This window comes from Saccopteryx leptura, chromosome 2, assembly GCF_036850995.1.
Source record: "Saccopteryx leptura isolate mSacLep1 chromosome 2, mSacLep1_pri_phased_curated, whole genome shotgun sequence".
Taxonomy (NCBI): Eukaryota; Metazoa; Chordata; class Mammalia; order Chiroptera; family Emballonuridae; genus Saccopteryx; species Saccopteryx leptura.
In genome coordinates, this window is record NC_089504.1 from 82,179,080 (window position 1) to 82,197,369 (window position 18,290).

The 18,290-nt window shown below is 42.4% G+C and overlaps 1 protein-coding gene across 3 annotated transcripts in view; it reads left to right on the forward strand.

Annotated features, from left to right (window-relative positions):
* The window catches only part of MTAP (methylthioadenosine phosphorylase), a 50,419-nt gene that overhangs the window by 22,506 nt on the left and 9,623 nt on the right, over window positions 1-18,290 (forward strand). For all 3 annotated transcript variants that reach the window (XM_066368264.1, XM_066368265.1, XM_066368266.1), the window contains 2 exons: window positions 9,867-9,969; window positions 16,055-16,294. In XM_066368264.1, coding sequence (XP_066224361.1) covers window positions 9,867-9,969; window positions 16,055-16,294 — 343 coding nt within the window. The remainder of the gene's footprint in view (window positions 1-9,866; window positions 9,970-16,054; window positions 16,295-18,290) is intronic.

The following is an 18,290-nucleotide window of genomic DNA, read 5'->3' on the forward strand; positions in this document are numbered from 1 at the left end:
TTGGCCCCAGGCACTGAGGATGGCTCCATGGCCTTGCCTCAGGCGCTAAAATAGCTCAGTTGCTGAGCAACAAAGCAGCAACCCCAGGTGGCAGAGCATCAGCCCCAGACAGGGGTTGCCAGGTAGATCCCAGTCAGGGTGCATGCAGGAATCTGTCTCTCTGGCTCCCTGTCTCTCACTTAAAAAAAGAGAAAAAGAAAAGGAGAATAATTCTTAGGGCCAAGTGTTTTTGCACAGTGCTGGCAACATGTTGGACTTTCGTGTCTGAGGCCCTCAGTTTGATTCTGGATGAAGAATGCATTAGAAGACGCCCAACTTAGGAGAGCATCCAAATTTTTCCTGGGTCTGTCCCCAAATTCCATTGTCAGGTGATGTTCTCATTTATATGGGGGTGTTGGATTGATCCCTGTGAGTTCAGATGTCTCCCCTCAGGAGAGAATTAGTTTCTCACTGAAATTGGAAGGGGTTGGGGCTGGGATGAGCTTTTGCAATTGATGCATGCTTACTCATCACGGAAAGTCCCGCTGTAGACACAGTACTCATAAGGGATTATGTCAGGTTATTCCCCCTCCCAGAGTCGTTGACCTTCCTTGGTTTTCCCCTATGATGTTATGTGGAGTTATTCTTATCCTTGAAAGCACTGGCCACCAAGGTTCAGGTGTGCCCTGGTGTCAGTTACATCATCCCTCTTTGCGTGGGCAGGGTGTGGATTCTTAGTAAAAATGGGAGTGTATGCTAAAAAATGACACCAGAATCCTTTGCTCAGCTCTACCATTCCTGTTGACTGCTATTTTAAATCCTTAATCTTCTCTCACAGCGTCCCGCCCGTCTCTTTCCCTCTTGATTGAGAATGTCAACCTCTTTACAGGCAAGAAAACAGCTCTTTCTTCCCCTCCCTTTGCCCGTTACTTGCTGCATCCCTGTCCTGTGTTGTATTCCTTCCTGCACAGTTGGCAGAGCGGGGGCAGCTACTTTCTGTAGGAAGCGAACTCTTCTGGTGCTCTGCTCTGCAGCCTAATTCTTCACCGGATAGCCTCACCATTAAAAAAAAAAACACTGATAAGCACACAATTTTAAAATTCCTAGTAGATGCCACAAATCAATCCTTTTTACACATACAGAGTGATTTATCTGGTTTATGGTTTAAGAAACTTCAGCTCAGAAATATTGACCATTTACTAGTAAATGGGACCTGTAGGGTTTCAATTTTGGTTAGTCCCAAGCCTGTGACCTCAACCACCCCTCACACACAGACATCCAGCTGTGCCCTCTCCCTCATGATCCATACTGGCTGCAGGACAGGGTCCTAAAGATATGTCATACTTTGTTTTTAAGATTAAATTATTCCTGGTGGTTGTCTTCTGACTCTTCCTACCCCACACTCCTTCCTCTCCCAAGCTCCCCATCTGGTATGTGGTAAATTGCTAATCCGGTGACCCTAGCACAGACATTCACTCCACGGTCATTGCTGGTCAGCCATCGGCCCTCCACCCAGACAGTCTCTGAGTCCCGCCTTTGCACACCTGGAGTCCTGCCCTCTCTTCTCTATCACCATGGCCCTCATTGGAGTCAGTTCTTTACTTAACATTTCTTCTTCTCCCCAACTTGACTCCCCTCAAAGCTGATTTCCATACCATACCCTAAAAATACAAAACAGAAACTGTTTTGTGATTTTTTTCCTAGTTCATTTTGTGATCTGTTTTTAATTGATATGAGAGAGAGCAACATCAGTTTGTTGTTGCATGTATTTATGCATTCATTGGTTGATTCTTGTAAGAGCCTTGACTGGGGATCAAACTTGCCACCTTGGCTTGTCGAGATGATGCTCTAACCAGTTGAACTATCCAGCCAGGGCTTGATGCCAATGATCTTTGACATGTACTTAAAAATCTCCTGTCACCTTCGTGGTGATTTCTTCCATTGCTTTTGTACTTTATTATTTGTACTGCTCATTTTCCTCTGCCCATTAAAATACTAATGTTTATTACCTGGTTACATCTGGTCTTCTGAACATGAAGAAATTATTTCTAGATAGTTCTGAAGTGGAAGAAAATACTGAGTTTTCCCATGTGTCGGGAGTTGTTAGGCCCTGGATAATTACATTGACAGACCTATTACTGGTATTGATGGTTAGGACTTTTTTAAAAGCAATCTGACTCATTAAAGTTTAAAGGATGCATGCTTTTTTTCAACCAGCCTTCCCCCTTTGTACTTTGGAATCCTAAAAAAAAGACCAAAAGGTGCATTTTTCTAACCACATGTATCAGGAGTGTGTATATTATTAACTGAGTAAGTAGCTTATGGCAGTAGTTGAACAGCCATCCGGTGGAATGTTGTGAAGCTGTCAGTTGGATTTGTTAAAGCTTCATATGGTGACCAGGAGCAGTGTCTATGGTACTTGACAGTGAAAACAGAACTGATACCCGATAAATGCTTTCATAGTTCTTACTGTGTTCCTGGTGCTAATTATCACAACCCTAGGAGGCATCTTATCCTTATACAAGTGAGAAATACAAGTATACCTTATTATCCCCTTATACAAGTGAGAAAACTGAGGCCCAAATAGACTTAATCACCACCTGTGTAAGAGCAGGGTTTTGTTCTTATAGTACTGCTCTATTTGCTCTATCAAGACCTGATGAGAATTAGACAGTATACATGGCACTATGTTACCCATTTATTAAGCAGTTCTGCCTCGTTGGAATATAAGTATCGTTTGGTTTTTCTCCTTTACTATTGCACTCTGTGCAGCTTAGGGGCACTCATTACATCGGAGTAGGAGGATCTTAATGATGTTAGTCTGAATTCATAGCCTTTCAGTTCTTTCCTGGTTAATAAAACACTCATTCCATTTCCTAATTTGTTGCCGTTCATGACAAAACTCCTTCTGCTTTACCCACTGTAATTTTAAACTTTCTTCCTTTCTCTAGGTGCCTTTTGTACCCTGACTCCATGACACAAATCTGCTCTGATTTGATCCTTCACTTCTGTACTTGCTCTTTACAGCACTGTCCATCAATATGTGTATGCACACTGTTGGTCAAATAAGTTTGTAAATATGATATATATATTTGCTCGCTTGTGACCTATATTGGGTGTGGGGGACAGGCTATAAGCAGGCCAGGTCGTTGTAGCCTAAGGTTTGGTTTTAGGACTAAGCTTTTCCCCACACCCTTGACTGATTGTATGATCTGGGTGGTGCACTCTCATGAGGAATCCAATTATGCCTTGGATAAGTGACTTTGTATCAGAGACTTCCTTGTTTGTATATTGGATTAAGGGATTTTGGTTTTCTACACTATAAAGTGGGACAGACCAGGAGCTGGCTCACTGAGTTCCTGCTATCACGATTGCAGGGGCTTCCCTGATCCCTTGCCCTTCATGGGAAAAGCTGGTTTTCTGCTTTTCCCTTGTCTTCTTTTGTGGTTTGCCTGTCTTGGTGAGACACCAATAAATAGGATGGCCCCCCATCCTCTGACTCCGCCATTTCTTTATCGTCTGCCCGAATCCAATGGGAACCTGCATGTGAATGGCCACGATGGCGGCTCCTGGCCTTACACACACCCACAAAAATACACACCTAGAAATTTAGAATTATTCTTAATCCTGTTAACCTTGAACTTATGCAGATTACCAAGGGTATAAATAATCCTGTTGTTCTAACCAGTTGGTTACTTGGCATTAATTTCTTTTTGCCATCTTGACCTATTATACTTTATTTTAAAAAATTTCAGCCTGACCAGGTGGTGGCGCAGTGGATAGAGTGTCGGACTGGGATGCAGAAGACCCAGGTTCAAGACCCCCGAGGTCACCAGCTTGAGCCCAAGGTTGCTGGCTCAAGCAAGGGGTTACTCGGTCTGCTGAAGGCCCGCGATCAAGGCACATATGAGAAGGCAATCAGTGAACAATTAAGGTGTTGCAATGCGCAACGAAAAACTAATGATTGATGCTTCTCATCTCTCCGTTCCTGTCTATCCCTCTGTCTGACTCTTTGTCTCTGTAAAAAATAATAATAATTTTAAAAAAAATTTCAGTTGTCCGTGGTAGTCTGAGGTGACATCCAACAAGAATAACTGTTTTAAAGTGTTTTAAAAGTAACACGTTTGTAATAAAGTAAATAGTGTTGGAAGCTATGGTGAAAAGCAAACTCCCGTGTTTCTGGTAATTGTGTGCCTTGTGACAGCCCATTGAAGGACAGTTTGGTGAAATCTACCTATCAAGACTCAATACAGCTCCTTTTCTTGGTTTCTTGAGAAACAGGTGTACAGGGGAGCTCATGCAGAGATACTGGTTACATTTTTAATTATCCATTTATTGTATAGTAACTTAAATACTGGTTTCTCCATGGCATTCTACACAGGACTTTAAACAAACCAAGTGGATTTATGTGCTGATGTAGAGAAGTCTCCAAGATGTGTCATTCGCTAAATCAAATACATTGTGAAACAGTCCATATTGTATACCATTTTTATTTATTTAAGTGAGAGGAGGAGAGACAGAAAGATAGGCTCCACATGCACCCAATTGGGATCCACACGGCAAGCCCCCTACAGGGTGATGCTCTGCTCATCTGTGCTGTTGCTAGGTAAGTGAGCTATTTTTTAGTGCCTGAGGTGAAGCTCCAGGGGACTATCCTCACTGCCAGGTGCCAACTCGCTCAAACCAATCCAGCCATAGCTGCAGGAGGAGAAGGGGGGAGGAGAAATGGGAGAGGTGGAGAAGCAGGCAGTCACTTTCCTGTGTCCCTGACAAGGAATCAAACCCAGGACATCCACATGCTGGGTTGACGCTCTACCACTAAGCCAACTGGACAGTGTGTGTGTGTGTGTGTGTGTGTGTGTGTGTGTGTGTGTGTGTGTGTGTGTGTGTGTGTTTTGGGGTTTTTTTGTGTTTGTGGGTTTTGGTGTGTTTTTTTTTTGGTTTTGGGGGGTTTGTTTTTTTTTTTTTTACAGAGACAGAGCAGGAGAGAGAGCGACAGATAGGAACAGACAGACAGGAAGGGAGAGAGATGAGAAGCATCAATTCTTTGTTGCAGCTCCTTAGTTGTTCAGTGATTGTGCTTTCTCATATGTGCCTTGACTAGGGGGCTACGGCAGAGCAAGTGACCCCTTACTCAAGCCAGTGACCTTGGGTTCAAGCCAGCAACCATGGGTTCATGTCTGTGATCCCCCATTCAAGCCAGTGACCCCTCGTTCAATTTGGTGAGCCCATGCTCAAGCCAGATGAGCCTGCGCTCAAGCCAGTGACCTCAGAATTTCTAACCTGGGTCCTCCACGTTCCAGTCTGACATTGTATCCACTGCGCCACCGCCTGGTCAGGCAAGGCTGTTTTTTTTTTTTAACACAAAATAAAACTGTATGTTTGTATAGGAATTCTAGGAAATTTATTCCCTTTTAAAAATATCTTAGCCTTTCACACTTATAGTCAGACACCTACCATGACCTTCCTAATAACTAATAACTATGCTGTTCTGTTTCTGGATATCTGATTTATTTCAGCTGGCCTCTAAGTGGGAAGTTTGATTGTTTTCAGCTTCCTGTAATTACTAACAGTGTTTCAGTTAACATTTTTGTGTCCTGTCATCTTTGTGAAAATAAACCTGTTGGATAAATGACCAGCAGTAGAACTACTGCGCATCAAGATGGCTGTGACAGCCCCTTTTCCTCAGAGCTCAAGCTTTAATGAAAAGAGGCATTGGAAGATTTTTATAGTTTATCATGATTTCTAAAAGCTGAACTTGTCTCTGTCCATGCACATTCTTGTTTGAATATCTTTTAAGTGATTGTTGGGGAAACAGATGTGTTAGACTTGCTCGCTTGCAATTGGCATAGCCACCGTGTGCATAGCCTGTGTAAGGCTGTGGGTGATTTGACCCAGTGCGGATTGTAGATTTCCGGGCCCACCACTGTGAGGGGCTTGTTTGCTTGTCTGCCGTTGCAAGAATCTATAAAACGGAATAGCCCAGTGCTTTCTGGCTCCACAGTTCCACTACCATCTGCCCGAATCCAATGTGAACCTGTCTGACCTCGGCCACCAGAATTACAGTGATACAGGTCGAATCAGTTCTCCTAAACCACCCTCATGAGTAGCCAGCACTGGGCCCCACTATGCTGGTGAATGAATTGACTCGTGCTCCTGTGTTGTAAAGCTTGTGGCCATGTACAGAGCTGGGAAGCATCCTCAGATATGTGGGCTGTGTTTGCTTCTGCGTTCAGACCAGTGTTTTTCCTCCACTTGTTTGCAACTCCAGATTTGTGTAAAGGAAGTGATAAAGTAAAGGCTGTCTCTGGATCAATTCAGAAAAAACCACCAGTCTCTTTCTCTGGGCTTTTAACCCCCTCTGTCTGAAAGTGCCCAATGTTCTTTCTTGGTCTTAAACTCATTTGGCTTGCCAATACACAGTATCGTTTTGTCTCCTTCCCTGCCACCATGTGCTGCTTTCACAAGTAACTGAGACAGCCACCGTACTTACACTCTCTTGTCCTTTGTCTAGGTTGCTTACAGGAGGAGTGTAATCTTTCTTATTCTTAGCCAGTCTGACATGGTCTGGGGTGAATTTAACCATGGCTCAGGAATAGATTTCATTCAGTTCTGTCTCTTGATGGAAGAGCACATTCTATTCTGGGCCCCCTTTATCTGGAAAAGGTGCCCACCCAGGCACTGTTGCAAACCTCGTGTCTTCAAGAAACTATCTGCAGGTTACTTCACTGACCTACTTCATATGCTTCTTTATACTGCGCCTGCATCCACCTCTGATGTGATTTGAGTGAATTCTATGTGCCAGGTGCTGAGTCATTCTCAAGGCAATGGTAGCAATAGCTCTGCACAAATTATTATTGACCCCAAAATACACACAGCTGCCATATAAAATAGAGATGTTATTGCATCAAAGTCTGTTGGGATAAAACTGCTGGAGGTTTTTGAGGCCCTGTTTTTATGTTTAAATAAGGGTATCAGTGCAGATGTTGCTATTACTTGCCTTCTAGAAAGAAAGAACTCAAGGAGGTTAAGTAATTTGATTAAGACCACACAAAAATTTAGTAACAAGATCAAATCAGGTTCAAAACTACATTTCCCACATTTTCTCCATATTACTGAGAAAACTCAGCATGAGAGTGAACTATTCTGTTAGAAGAGCTGTTTTGGCTGGAATTGGCAGCCAACAGGCAGTCCCCCTATGAAGTACAGGCTCAATCTGGTACTGTTTCCAATGTGTGGGGCTTATCTAACAAGTTTATTTCTGGCATTTTGCTTAGTTTTAAAAACTCATTTCTCTCAGGGGAGATAAGAGCTCTGAAAATTACACGCATTTCCATTCTAGCATTTCCCTTGGGTGGTGTCCTCCACTCAGCGTCATCTGTGATTGTGAAGCCCATTGCTGACTTCTGTTACTCATCATTGTTCATGCTTTGTGCTTTTATTTTATATTACTGGACAAGGAGTCTTGCTGTTTGTAATGATTTAACTTTAGGTCATTAAAATTTCCATTGAATATGTTGACACGTTAAGTTAATTTTGGAAAACACCACAAATAAGCGGGCAGGCTATATAAAGATGTGTTTCTCATCTGCTGCACCTTTTCCAGGATCTTGACAGTATAGTCAGACCTGAAACCATTACACACACTGGTTTGAAAGTCTTTATTTCTCCCCGGGGGCCACCCGCTTCACTTTGCCCATACAAGGGGTGGTGTTCTGAAAGCCCCATCCCAGCCTCAGCTTGTCCTTGGTACTGGTTCCCAATTCTTCCTCTAGCACAGACCTCATTTCTGAGCTGCTCTGCGGTGTCTGGACTCCATGGTTGATTCCATCCTCGTAAAGCCCTTATAAAAGGGTGGATAAACACTGTATTTTATGATTGGAAAATGGAGAATCAAAAAGATATGGCAATTTGTATTAAGCCATATAGCTAGTAGTTAGCTTTGTTTAGAAAGAAAAATGTAAAATGTTCTACTTGAAAGAATTAAAACTGAAGTTGATAATTATCACATACTACAGCGTAACATGAAGTATGAATGATACATGGTCTGCCTTAAGGTAAAAGTTCAGAACAAACGAGTGATTTAGGCAAAGAAGGGATGGAGGTAAAGGAGAGGAACAGAGATAGATAAGATGGAGGTGTGATTGCGTGATGTCTAGAGGGGTATAGCAGCTGAAGGTTTCTGTGGCCCCGTTTTCATACACAATCATGGTTGTAAATAGAGATGTTGCTAATACATTACTCATTGAAGACAGACCAAGCCAGAGCTGGAATATGTGGCACCATTTTATTGGTCAGTTTTACAAAAATAGGCCTGTGATAATATGGGCTGGAACAGTCCCTTGGCCTGTTCTTTGTCGCCATCTAGAATAGCTTTGGGATTAAATTAGCCTTTTCTTTAAGACATAGACATGGTTTCACTCCTCCACAGCACTGGGGCCTCATCTTTGAGCGAGGTGGCTTTGGTGTCAGCTACTCTCAGGGTTCGGTATGTGACAGGATGTAGGTAACTGGTTAATATTAGTAGGTAGACATGCCAGCTGTGTAAACTGAACTGGTAAGATAGTTTCTCGGTGCTGTTCCGGAAGTAGGCATTAAGGGACCTACATACCCTGTTGGCTTCCCTTGCCCCACCCTCTCCTGTGCTCCCCTCTGTAGGAAAGGTGAGCATTCTCTTTCCTGTGTTACTCATGAGTTCAAATTTAGAACAATATAATAGACTCAGAAAGTGGCTTATTCTGAAGGTTTCTGGAGAGAAGTTGCTCAGTGACTTGGCATGGGGTTAATTTTAGCCTCTTTTTGTGAATTCAAAAATGTTTTATGAGAAAGTGGAACCAAGAGACTTCTGAACTAATTATGGCGGGTAGAGAACAAGCCAAACCAAGTAGCAAAGTGATCGATTCCTGAGTGTGCAATGGGACGAAACACTGCTTCTTTGGGTCAAACACATGAAAATAAGATTGGGGGCTGAGGGAAAGAATCACTCCCAATTTATAACGTGACAGTCAAATGCAAGCTGAGGACTTTGGACCTGAAACTACCAAAGCATTTGTTTTTTTTAAAAAAAGGACATTTTTTGAGGACATCAGAGAAATCTGCATGTGTTCTATTTATTGACTAGCTGATATTGAGGAATTAATGTTATTTTTATTAGATGTGGTAATGACATTGCAGTGGAAATAATCCACATATTTTGGTCCATCTGAAGTAGGGGTGAAATGACAAAGTCTAGGATTTGCAACCATGGAAATGCTAACAGATAAAGCACATTTGACAAAATTTTGGAAATGGTTGAATCTATTAATGCAGTTCATTGTACAGTGTTCTACATTTACAGTGATTGGGAATTTTCATATTGACTCAAGTGTTGTACCTGCCCTCCTGAGCCCCGAGTTGAGTTGTACCTGCAATCCAGTGTGGTTATCCTGTCACAGCCACTAGACCACAGACACTTCATTTCCTGTTGGAAAGTGTGTTGCCACCAACCCAGAGCCAGAGAAGCCAAATACCATCCTGAAGTGGCTTTTTTTTTTTTAATCCATTTTTAGAGACACGATGCACGATTTGAGGGAGAAAAGAAGAAGGAGAGAGGAGCGGGAAGCATCAATTCCCACATGTGCCTTAACCAGGCAAGCCCAGGGTTTCAAACTGGTGACGTTGGCATTGCAGGTTGATGCTTTTTCCACTGTGCCACCCACAGGTCATGCTTGAAGTCACTTTTTTACCAATTGCCTTCAGCTTATCCAGAGTTGTTGATTCTGAAGTGAGGACCAAGATGGTAACCTTAGGTACAGTTGATTTCACCAGCCCCCAAAGAATGGAAAGATAGCCTTCTTTAAAACAAAACAACCCCCCCCAAAAAAAGCCCTTTTTGCTTTATTTTGTAGGACCATCGTCAGGCCTCAGACCTTCTATGATGGGAGCCATCCCTGTGCCAGAGGAGTGTGTCATATCCCAATGGCTGAGCCGTTCTGCCCCAAAACGAGAGAGGTTTGTAATCTTTTTGGAAGCTACACCAAAATAGATCATGAGGGCTTGGGGTGGCATCTAGAGTTAGGTTAATCGGCTAATAAGCACACTCTTCCCCTCTCAAGTTTACTTATGCAAGATTTTATGAAGACTGTTTTCCCTTTGCTAAAAATGCCTCCACTACTGTTGATCTGTGTAAGCTGAGTCAAAGTTGTAACCTACATTTTTTTTATAAGTTTTCATTTTACTATCAGGATAACTTTTAAATAATTTATTGTAGACTAACATATTAGTCAAGAGTCTGTAGTTTGGCCCTGCCAGGATAGCTCAGTTGGTTAGAGCATCATCTCAAAGTGCAGAGGTTCTTTGTTCAATCCTCGGTCAGGGCACATAGAGGAGCAGATTGATGTTCCTGTCTCTCTCTCTCTCCCTCCCTCTCTCTCTTTTCCCCCCTTTTCTCCCTCTCTCCTCCTTCTCTCCTTTTCTCCCTTTCTCCTTCTCTCCTTCTCTCCTTCTCTCTCTCTTCCTGTCCTCCTCCCCCTTCCTCTTCTTCTCTCCCTTTCTCTCTCCCTTCCTCTTTCCCTTCCTCTAAAATTAACACAGTAAACATTTTTTAAATAATTTTTTAAAAAAGAGTTTATAGTCTGGAACCAGGTTACTTGGGATCAAATCTCTGATCTTCAGCTTAATACCTGTGTGTCATTGGACAAGTTTCTTAACACATATAGACTTCAGTATCCTCGTTTATAAAATGAAGGTAATGATTACATGTACATCGTAAGAACAGTGCTCATTGATATTGAAACATCCAATGACTGGTAACTGCTTTTATGAGTTAAATTATTCTTAATTGGTATTCTATAAATTGTCAGATTGGCATCCGTTACCTTTGAGCTGAGTTTGGCCATTATTCTTTAGCCTTCTCTCTGGGACAAGAGTAAAATCTCAGCACTAAGAGGACAGCCCCACAAAGGTTGGAATCACAGCCTTAGCTCTTAGGGAATAAAAATGGCCGTCACAACACAAAAGTCCATCTCTTGGTCTATGCATGGTGCTTTTCATATAATCCCCAATCAGGGGCAGCACAACAGATTGGATGCATTGTTAGAGGTAAACTGCCTGGTGAAAGCTACTCTTAAGTTAGTTTACAGAGCATAAATACTGAAATAGGTTAGTCATTCAGCTAAGTGTAACCCCTGCATATGGAGAGCAGAAGATTTGTAATAGCTTTTGTAGTCACCCTTGAATATCCATGTAAAATTAGTTTCTTTTTTCTTTCTTTTTTTTTTTTTTAGGTGAGAGGAGGGGAGATAATCAGTGCCTGCTTGTGCCCTGACCAGTATTCTCCCAGCAACCCCATTATGGGCTGATGCTTGAGTATTGAGCTATTTTTAGCACCTGAGGCTGATGCTATCCAACAGAGCCATCCTCAGTACCTGGGGCAGTGCTCGAAACAGTCAAGCCATTGGCTGTGGGAAAGGGAGGGGAGAGAGAAGCAGATGGTTCCCACAGCTGTGTGCCCTGACCGGGAATTGAACCTGAGACATCCATATGCCAAGCTGATGCTCTATCCACTGAGCCACTAGTGAGCCACTAGTTCTAATAATAGTTAACCTCAGTCTGGTCTCAAAAAAAATCTAGAATGCAAAGTCTAGACTTGGCGGGTAGCCATTTGGGATATACCACTGAATGTGCATTCTTCTGTGAAAGTACATTTTTACTTGTTTAAAAAAATGGCAGATTGTTCGCATGTATTAAGATGTATATGTCTATGGGTAGTTACCAGCACAACATATGGGAGTGCTGCCAGTCTTCCCTCTGAAACACAGATCTGTCCACATAATAAATTTGCTCTCTAGAGGAAACTAGATAACTAGATGTGTATCAAATTCATGTCCACTTCAAAATGGGGGCGGTTAGGGACAGCATCTTGTTAGTAGGAAATTAAGATCTTGTCCCAGGCAGAAAGTAGTGACTTACAGCATTAGAACTAGAGATGGGTATGGGAAGTGCTTGTGGTAATTGCAGAGCACATGTAAATGTGGTGACTGGGTAATAGTTGTCAGTAATACAGCTTGATCTTCCTTGATAGGAAACAGTTGTACATATTCTTTCACTTATGTTAAAATTATGTGTGTGTAAGTGTAATAAAGAGGTGAATATGACAATATTTATATGCAAATAGTGTTTCTGGAAAGTTGACCAGAAAATGTTACAGGTTCGATCCCTGATCAAGGCTCATAAAAGAATCAACCAATGAATGCATATGGAACATCAAATCAGTTCTCTTTCTGTCCTCCTTCCCATTTTCCCCCCTCCCACCGCATCCCTTCTTTTCACTCTATAAATTTAATAAAAATTTTAAGGTCCTGACCAGTTGGCTCAGTGGATAGAGCATCAACCGGCATGTGGACATCCTGGATTCAATGCCCAGTCAGTGCACACAAGACAAGCGACCATTTGCTTCTCTCCCCGTCCCTCCCCCCTTCTCTCCTTCTTCCCTTCCTGCAGCCAGTAGCTCAATGGGGTGGAGTGTGGCCTTGGGCACTAAGGATAACTCTGTTGGTCAAGCGTGTCAGCCTCTGGCACTAAAAATAGCTCAGTTGATTCAAACATCAGCCCAAGATGGGTTGTTGGGTAGATTCTGGTCGTGGCACATGTGGGAGTCTGCCTCACTATCTCCCTTCCTCTCACTTAAAAAAGAAATTATAAAATAATATTTTGTACTATGCAAGTGTTACTTATTCTAAAAATAGTATCACTTCTTGTCATTTTAGGAAGTGATTTGAATACTCTCTTTGAGAGTCCTGACACATGAAATAAATTTAGCCTTATTTAGCCTGGTGTTCTAATATTGCTAGTATCTTTGTGAGAATGGTGGTAGATTTAAGATTTCTGTATTACTCAAGGTGTGAAAATAAATGCAGCTTAGCCTCAGACCCAGAGATCTGTCAGTCTGTTTTTTGTCTTCCTCATACTTTACGATAGTGTTATGTGTTCTGATGGTGGTGCAAGTGGTGAGGTCCCAGAGTCGATCACTGGCCAGCCCACATTCAGGAGCTTGTGCACCCTCCTCCTCCCATCTTGCACCCACCTCCCAGGATGATCGTGAGGACTTACATGCCACAGGCCAGTGGCACGGGGTAGCTATGGTTTTTCTTCACTCATCTCTGGAAGCACTCTGAAGGTGGCTGAGACATGCAGCTTGGTTATTCAGGACTTTTAAAGACATTTAATGAAGACAGGACTGGGCTGGTTATATATTAATTTTGAGAAAAGGGAGGGGGCATGATTTAGGCCTTTGCCTTTATAACCTGTACTTTTTGGGGAGGAGATTTGCTTAAGCATAATCTTATTTTCAGCACATACAGAATAAATAAACAATATAGCATAAATTATTTATTGTGTATGGCTTGTCGTGGTTCTAATTTTGGAATTGCGAAGGCTCTTGTAAAAATTCTTTCTCCCATCGTCCATAGCATAGTATAAGTTATTTTTTAAGGAAATAGATTCATTTATTAATGTGGTTCAAACATAAACAGGCAAGACTTTTCCTAGATTGGCACCTTCTGTTGACTTTGAGTCACTGCATTGTGTGTATGTGTGTGTGTGTGTGTGTAGTATTCCACAAACCTTTGCCAATTATTTGGCAAACCTATAGAAGCTGCCAGTACAGTAAATCCTCATGTAACTTTGTTGGAAACTGACTTTATGCTGAACAAAATATAATGAAAGCAGTTTTACAATAGGCTGAGATAAACGAGTTAAGTTCTTAATGCACATTTCTGGTGACAGAAACATCACCAAACTTCTAAATATAAAGACAGTTCCAAAATCCTTCTAATATTAAACATTGAAATATATGTGAACTATACATACTTTTAAGAGAAATGAATAACCTGATTCTTGGTGGCAGAATGGATAGAGTGTCAACCTAGGACGCTGAGGTTACCAGTTTGAATGTGGGATCATCCACTTGACCAAAGGATCCCTAGCTCGGCTTGAGCCCCTGGTCAAGGTACATATGAGAAGCCATCAATGAACAACTAAAGTGCCACAACTATGAGTTGATGCTTCTCATCTCTCTCCTTCCCTCCACTCACTAAAATTAAAAAAGAAATAGAGATATATAAAAAACAAGTAAGATAATTTTTTTCCTACCCGCTCAGGGTCACAGGTGACCAGAGCTTATCCAGGCAGCTCAGGGTACCAGGTGGACCCATCTTGGAGTGGCTGCCCTCCCATTGCAGGGTGCGCTCACGCACAGCCACACTCAGAGTAGGACAGTGTGGATACAACCTTACATCTCATCTTTGGGGTGTGGGAGGGAACCTGAGTACTCCGAGAAAACCTACACAGAGACGGGGAGAACTGGGAATCGATCCTTCTTCCTCATCAGTGTTACAACAAAATGACATTGTTCAAGAACCTGCAGTGCTAATTAAATCGATAGAAAATTACTTTATCGTTTATATGTTTAAAATGTGTGATATTTCTGTGCTTTATATCCTTCGCTCATTTAATCTTCACAGCATCGCTTGAATTATGCAATATTATCCCCATTTTACAGGTGAGAAAACTAAAGACAACAAAGGTTAAGTGGATTTTTAGCAGTGCCTAATTAACAGTTAAGTTTAAAAGATTTTTTTTTTAATTAAAAAGGGATGTTGAAGCACAGGCTAAGAAAAAAAATGGAATTAATTAATAATCTGAAGATTAGCTGTGCATTATTTTTAATTAGACACTGGGAAAAAGTAATCAAACTTTTAAATAATGTTTCTAAAACCCATGCATGGCCTTGCCATGAAAAGGATGCTGAAATGTTTATCCCCGGACAGAAAACGTGAGCACAGTCCCATTCTCTTGTTACTATATGTCCTTGGAGAGGAGAAAGGCAGAAATTAGGAAAAATACTTTCTAAGCAAAAGCTTTCACAGAAGTTCAGTTTTATGTCTTTTTGTTTTTTTGGTTTGTTTTTTTTTACAGAGACAGAGAGAGGGATAGACAGGGACAGACATACAGGAACAGAGAGATGAGAAGCATCAATCATTAGTTTTTCCTTGCGCGTTGCAACACCTTAATTGTTCATTGATTGCTTTTTCATACGTGCCTTGACCACAGGCCTTCAGCAGACCGAATAACCCCTTGCTCGAGCCAGTGACCTTGGGTCCAAGCTGGTGAGCTTTTGCTCAAACCAGATGAGCCCGCACTCAAGCTGGCGACCTCGGGGTCTTGAACCTGGGTCTTCCGCATCCCAGTCCGACACTATCCACTGCGCCACTGCCCAGTCATGCGTCTTTTTGTTTTTATACAAAAGAGCAATGAGACTGAATTTCTCAGAAGCTTGGAAACAGTTCTCAGCACAGCTCTTGGAGATGCGAATGACACGTGCCACCTTCGCTGATTCAGAGCTCCGACCCACGTCCTCTTCACAGTCCTGCTGAGCCTCTTAGAGCTGTTAGGCAGTAGCATGTAAACCAGGGGTCCCCAAACTTCTTACACAGGGGGCCAGTTCACTGTCTCTCAGACCGTTGGAGGGCCAGACTATAAAAAAAACTATGAACAAATCCCCATGCACACTGCACATATCTTATTTTAAAGTAAAAAAACAAAACGGGAACAAATACAATATTTAAAATAAAGAACAAGTAAATTTAAATCAACAAACTGACCAGTATTTCAATGGGAACTATGGGCCTGCTTTTGGCTAATGAGATGGTCAATGTGCTCCTCTTACTGACCATCAATGAAAGAGGTGCCCCTTCTGGAAGTGTGGCGGGGGCCGGATAAATGGCCTCAGGGGGCCGCATGTGGCCCACGGGCCGTAGTTTGGGGACCCCTGATGTAAACAGATTTCTGGTGCTTAGAGAAAGCTCACTGTTAGCTCTTTTAGCTATGAACTAGATGTGCAAGTGCTAAGGAAACAGGATATGTAAGGGGGTGAGGGTTTGGCGAACTGATTTCTCAGGTTCTCTGAAGGGCCTGCAGCTACTAGGCTTTTCTAGTAAACATCTTCAATTAACTTCTTAAATTTCAGGGAAAAAAATAAAATAGTGAGCTGTGCTTACATTTGTATGATTTGAGTTTGTGGTTCTTTTTCTTCTAGGTCCTCATAGAGACTGCCAAGAAGCTAGGACTCCGGTGCCACTCTAAAGGGACAGTGCTCACAATTGAAGGGCCTCGCTTTAGTTCTCGAGCAGAAAGCTTCATGTTTCGCACCTGGGGGGCAGATGTTATCAATATGACCACAGTTCCAGAGGTGGTTCTTGCCAAGGAGGCTGGACTTTGCTACGCAAGTATTGCCATGGCAACAGATTATGATTGCTGGAAGGAGCATGAGGAAGCGGTAGGTGGAATTCTCTCCACAGTGTGTACGGCCTGTTTCCAGAGGTCATGAACGCCAGTAAGAGAGACTCTTAACTATTTGTTTTTGTTGCATTAGTTCCAGAAAGGGCTTTCTATTGGGTTTTATTTATTTATTTAATTTAGTGAGAGGAGGGGAGGCAAAGACTGGCTCCTGCATTCTCCCCAACAGGAAGTCACCCAGCAATCCCACCAGGGGGCGGTGCTCTGTCTACCTGTGGCCTTTGTTCCATTGCAACCAGAGCGATTTTTTAGTGCCTGAGATGGAGGCCATGGAGCCATCCTCTGCACACAGGGCACACTGCCGTAATCAAGCCATGGCTGCAGGAGGGGAGGACGAGAGAGAGAGAGAAGTGAGACAGACAGGGGTGGAGAAACTGATAGGCGCTTCTCCTGAGGGCCCTGACCAGGAATTGAACCTGGGACAACCACACACTGGGCCAATGCCATACCACTGAGCCAGCTGGCCAGGGCCTCTACCAAGTTTTAAAGTCAACTTTTACTGCATTGTCATTAGGTATTACCAGATATTTTCCATAGTTCCCTTTGGAATATAAGAACCAAGATCTTCATAGGAAACAAAAGGATACTTTTCTCCAAGGTCTAGCAGTGAACAATACATTGTAGACATGTAGGTGTGCTGGGAACCATCTTGAGGCTTAGGCCTTATTTTAAGGATAAACTTTTGGTTATAGTTTCCTTGTGCTGTGCTACTGTTATGTTCTTTTTAAAGGGAAAAACTTACCTTTCTGGTACGTGGACCCTATTCATGGCTATCTGTTTAACCTACTATGACTGGTTACCATGCTTGGTGTAGGTGGATGACAGCAAACATAAACATGTAAAGAGCTACCATTCTGGGTATTTGGGGAGTGGTTAGAAATAAAGGGAATGAAAGTCAGAAAGCTCAGGATTATAAAGAAACAGTGTGGTAAGATACAGAAGTATGAATTCAGTTAGCCACATATTTGAAGTCTGGGAAGCCTTCCTTAGCTGTGAGGGGAGAGGAGTGGAGTGGAGTGGGGAGGGGGAGGGGAGAGGGGAGAGGGGAGAGGGGAGAGGGGAGGGGGAGAGGGAGAGGGAGAGGGAGAGGGAGAGGGAGAGGGAGAGGGAGAGGAGGCGGGGCTGTGGAGACGGTATTTCAGATGGCAGTCCAGTATTTCAGATGGCAGTCAGTGCAGGCTTTTAGGCAGGAAAGACAGCAAGGTCCAGCTGGTGTTTGAGGATACTGGACTACTGAGGTCAAGCTTACAAAACAAGTGTTCTTATTGTGGAAAACTTCAAACATCTGAAAAATTAGATGCCCACCCCCCAGCTTTCCAGTTATCAGCCATGACCAACTTGTGTCTTATATATATGCCCCTACCCACTTCTCTCTCCCCTAGCTCCATTGTTTTGAAGTAAATATTTTTCTAAAAGCCCTTTTTTAAAAAAATAAAATAATAAAAGAATAACAATAGGACCATTATTATACCAAGAAATATTGATATTCCTTAACATAATTAAATATCTAGACTGTTTACATTTTCCCTCTTGTCTCATCATGTTCAACTGTTCAAATCAGGGTCCCTTATGATCCACACATTACGTTTGAACAGGATGTCTCTTGAGTCTTTTTAAACCTAATATTCCTCTCTTTCTTTTCATCCCTTACATTTTACTTGAAAAAAAAAACAGATCATTGTCTTATTTTAAAATAGAAAAACAGGCAAACTACAGTCAAGGAATTTTTTTAAAAAAAGTATAGGAGTGGCTGTTCTGAGCACATTTAGGACAGGTGACTTCTGCAAGGAGACCTTGACCACCATCCCAGAATGCTTGTTTCACCGTCCAGTTCCATGTAAAACAGGGTGGTGTATTGTTACTGTCTGTCCATCCATTCATATGGTTTTTCGGTCATAGATGAACACAGTTTCTTTGTGTTGTATGATGCCTCATCCTGACTCCTCATTGTGATTAACAAGGATGTTTTTTAATGT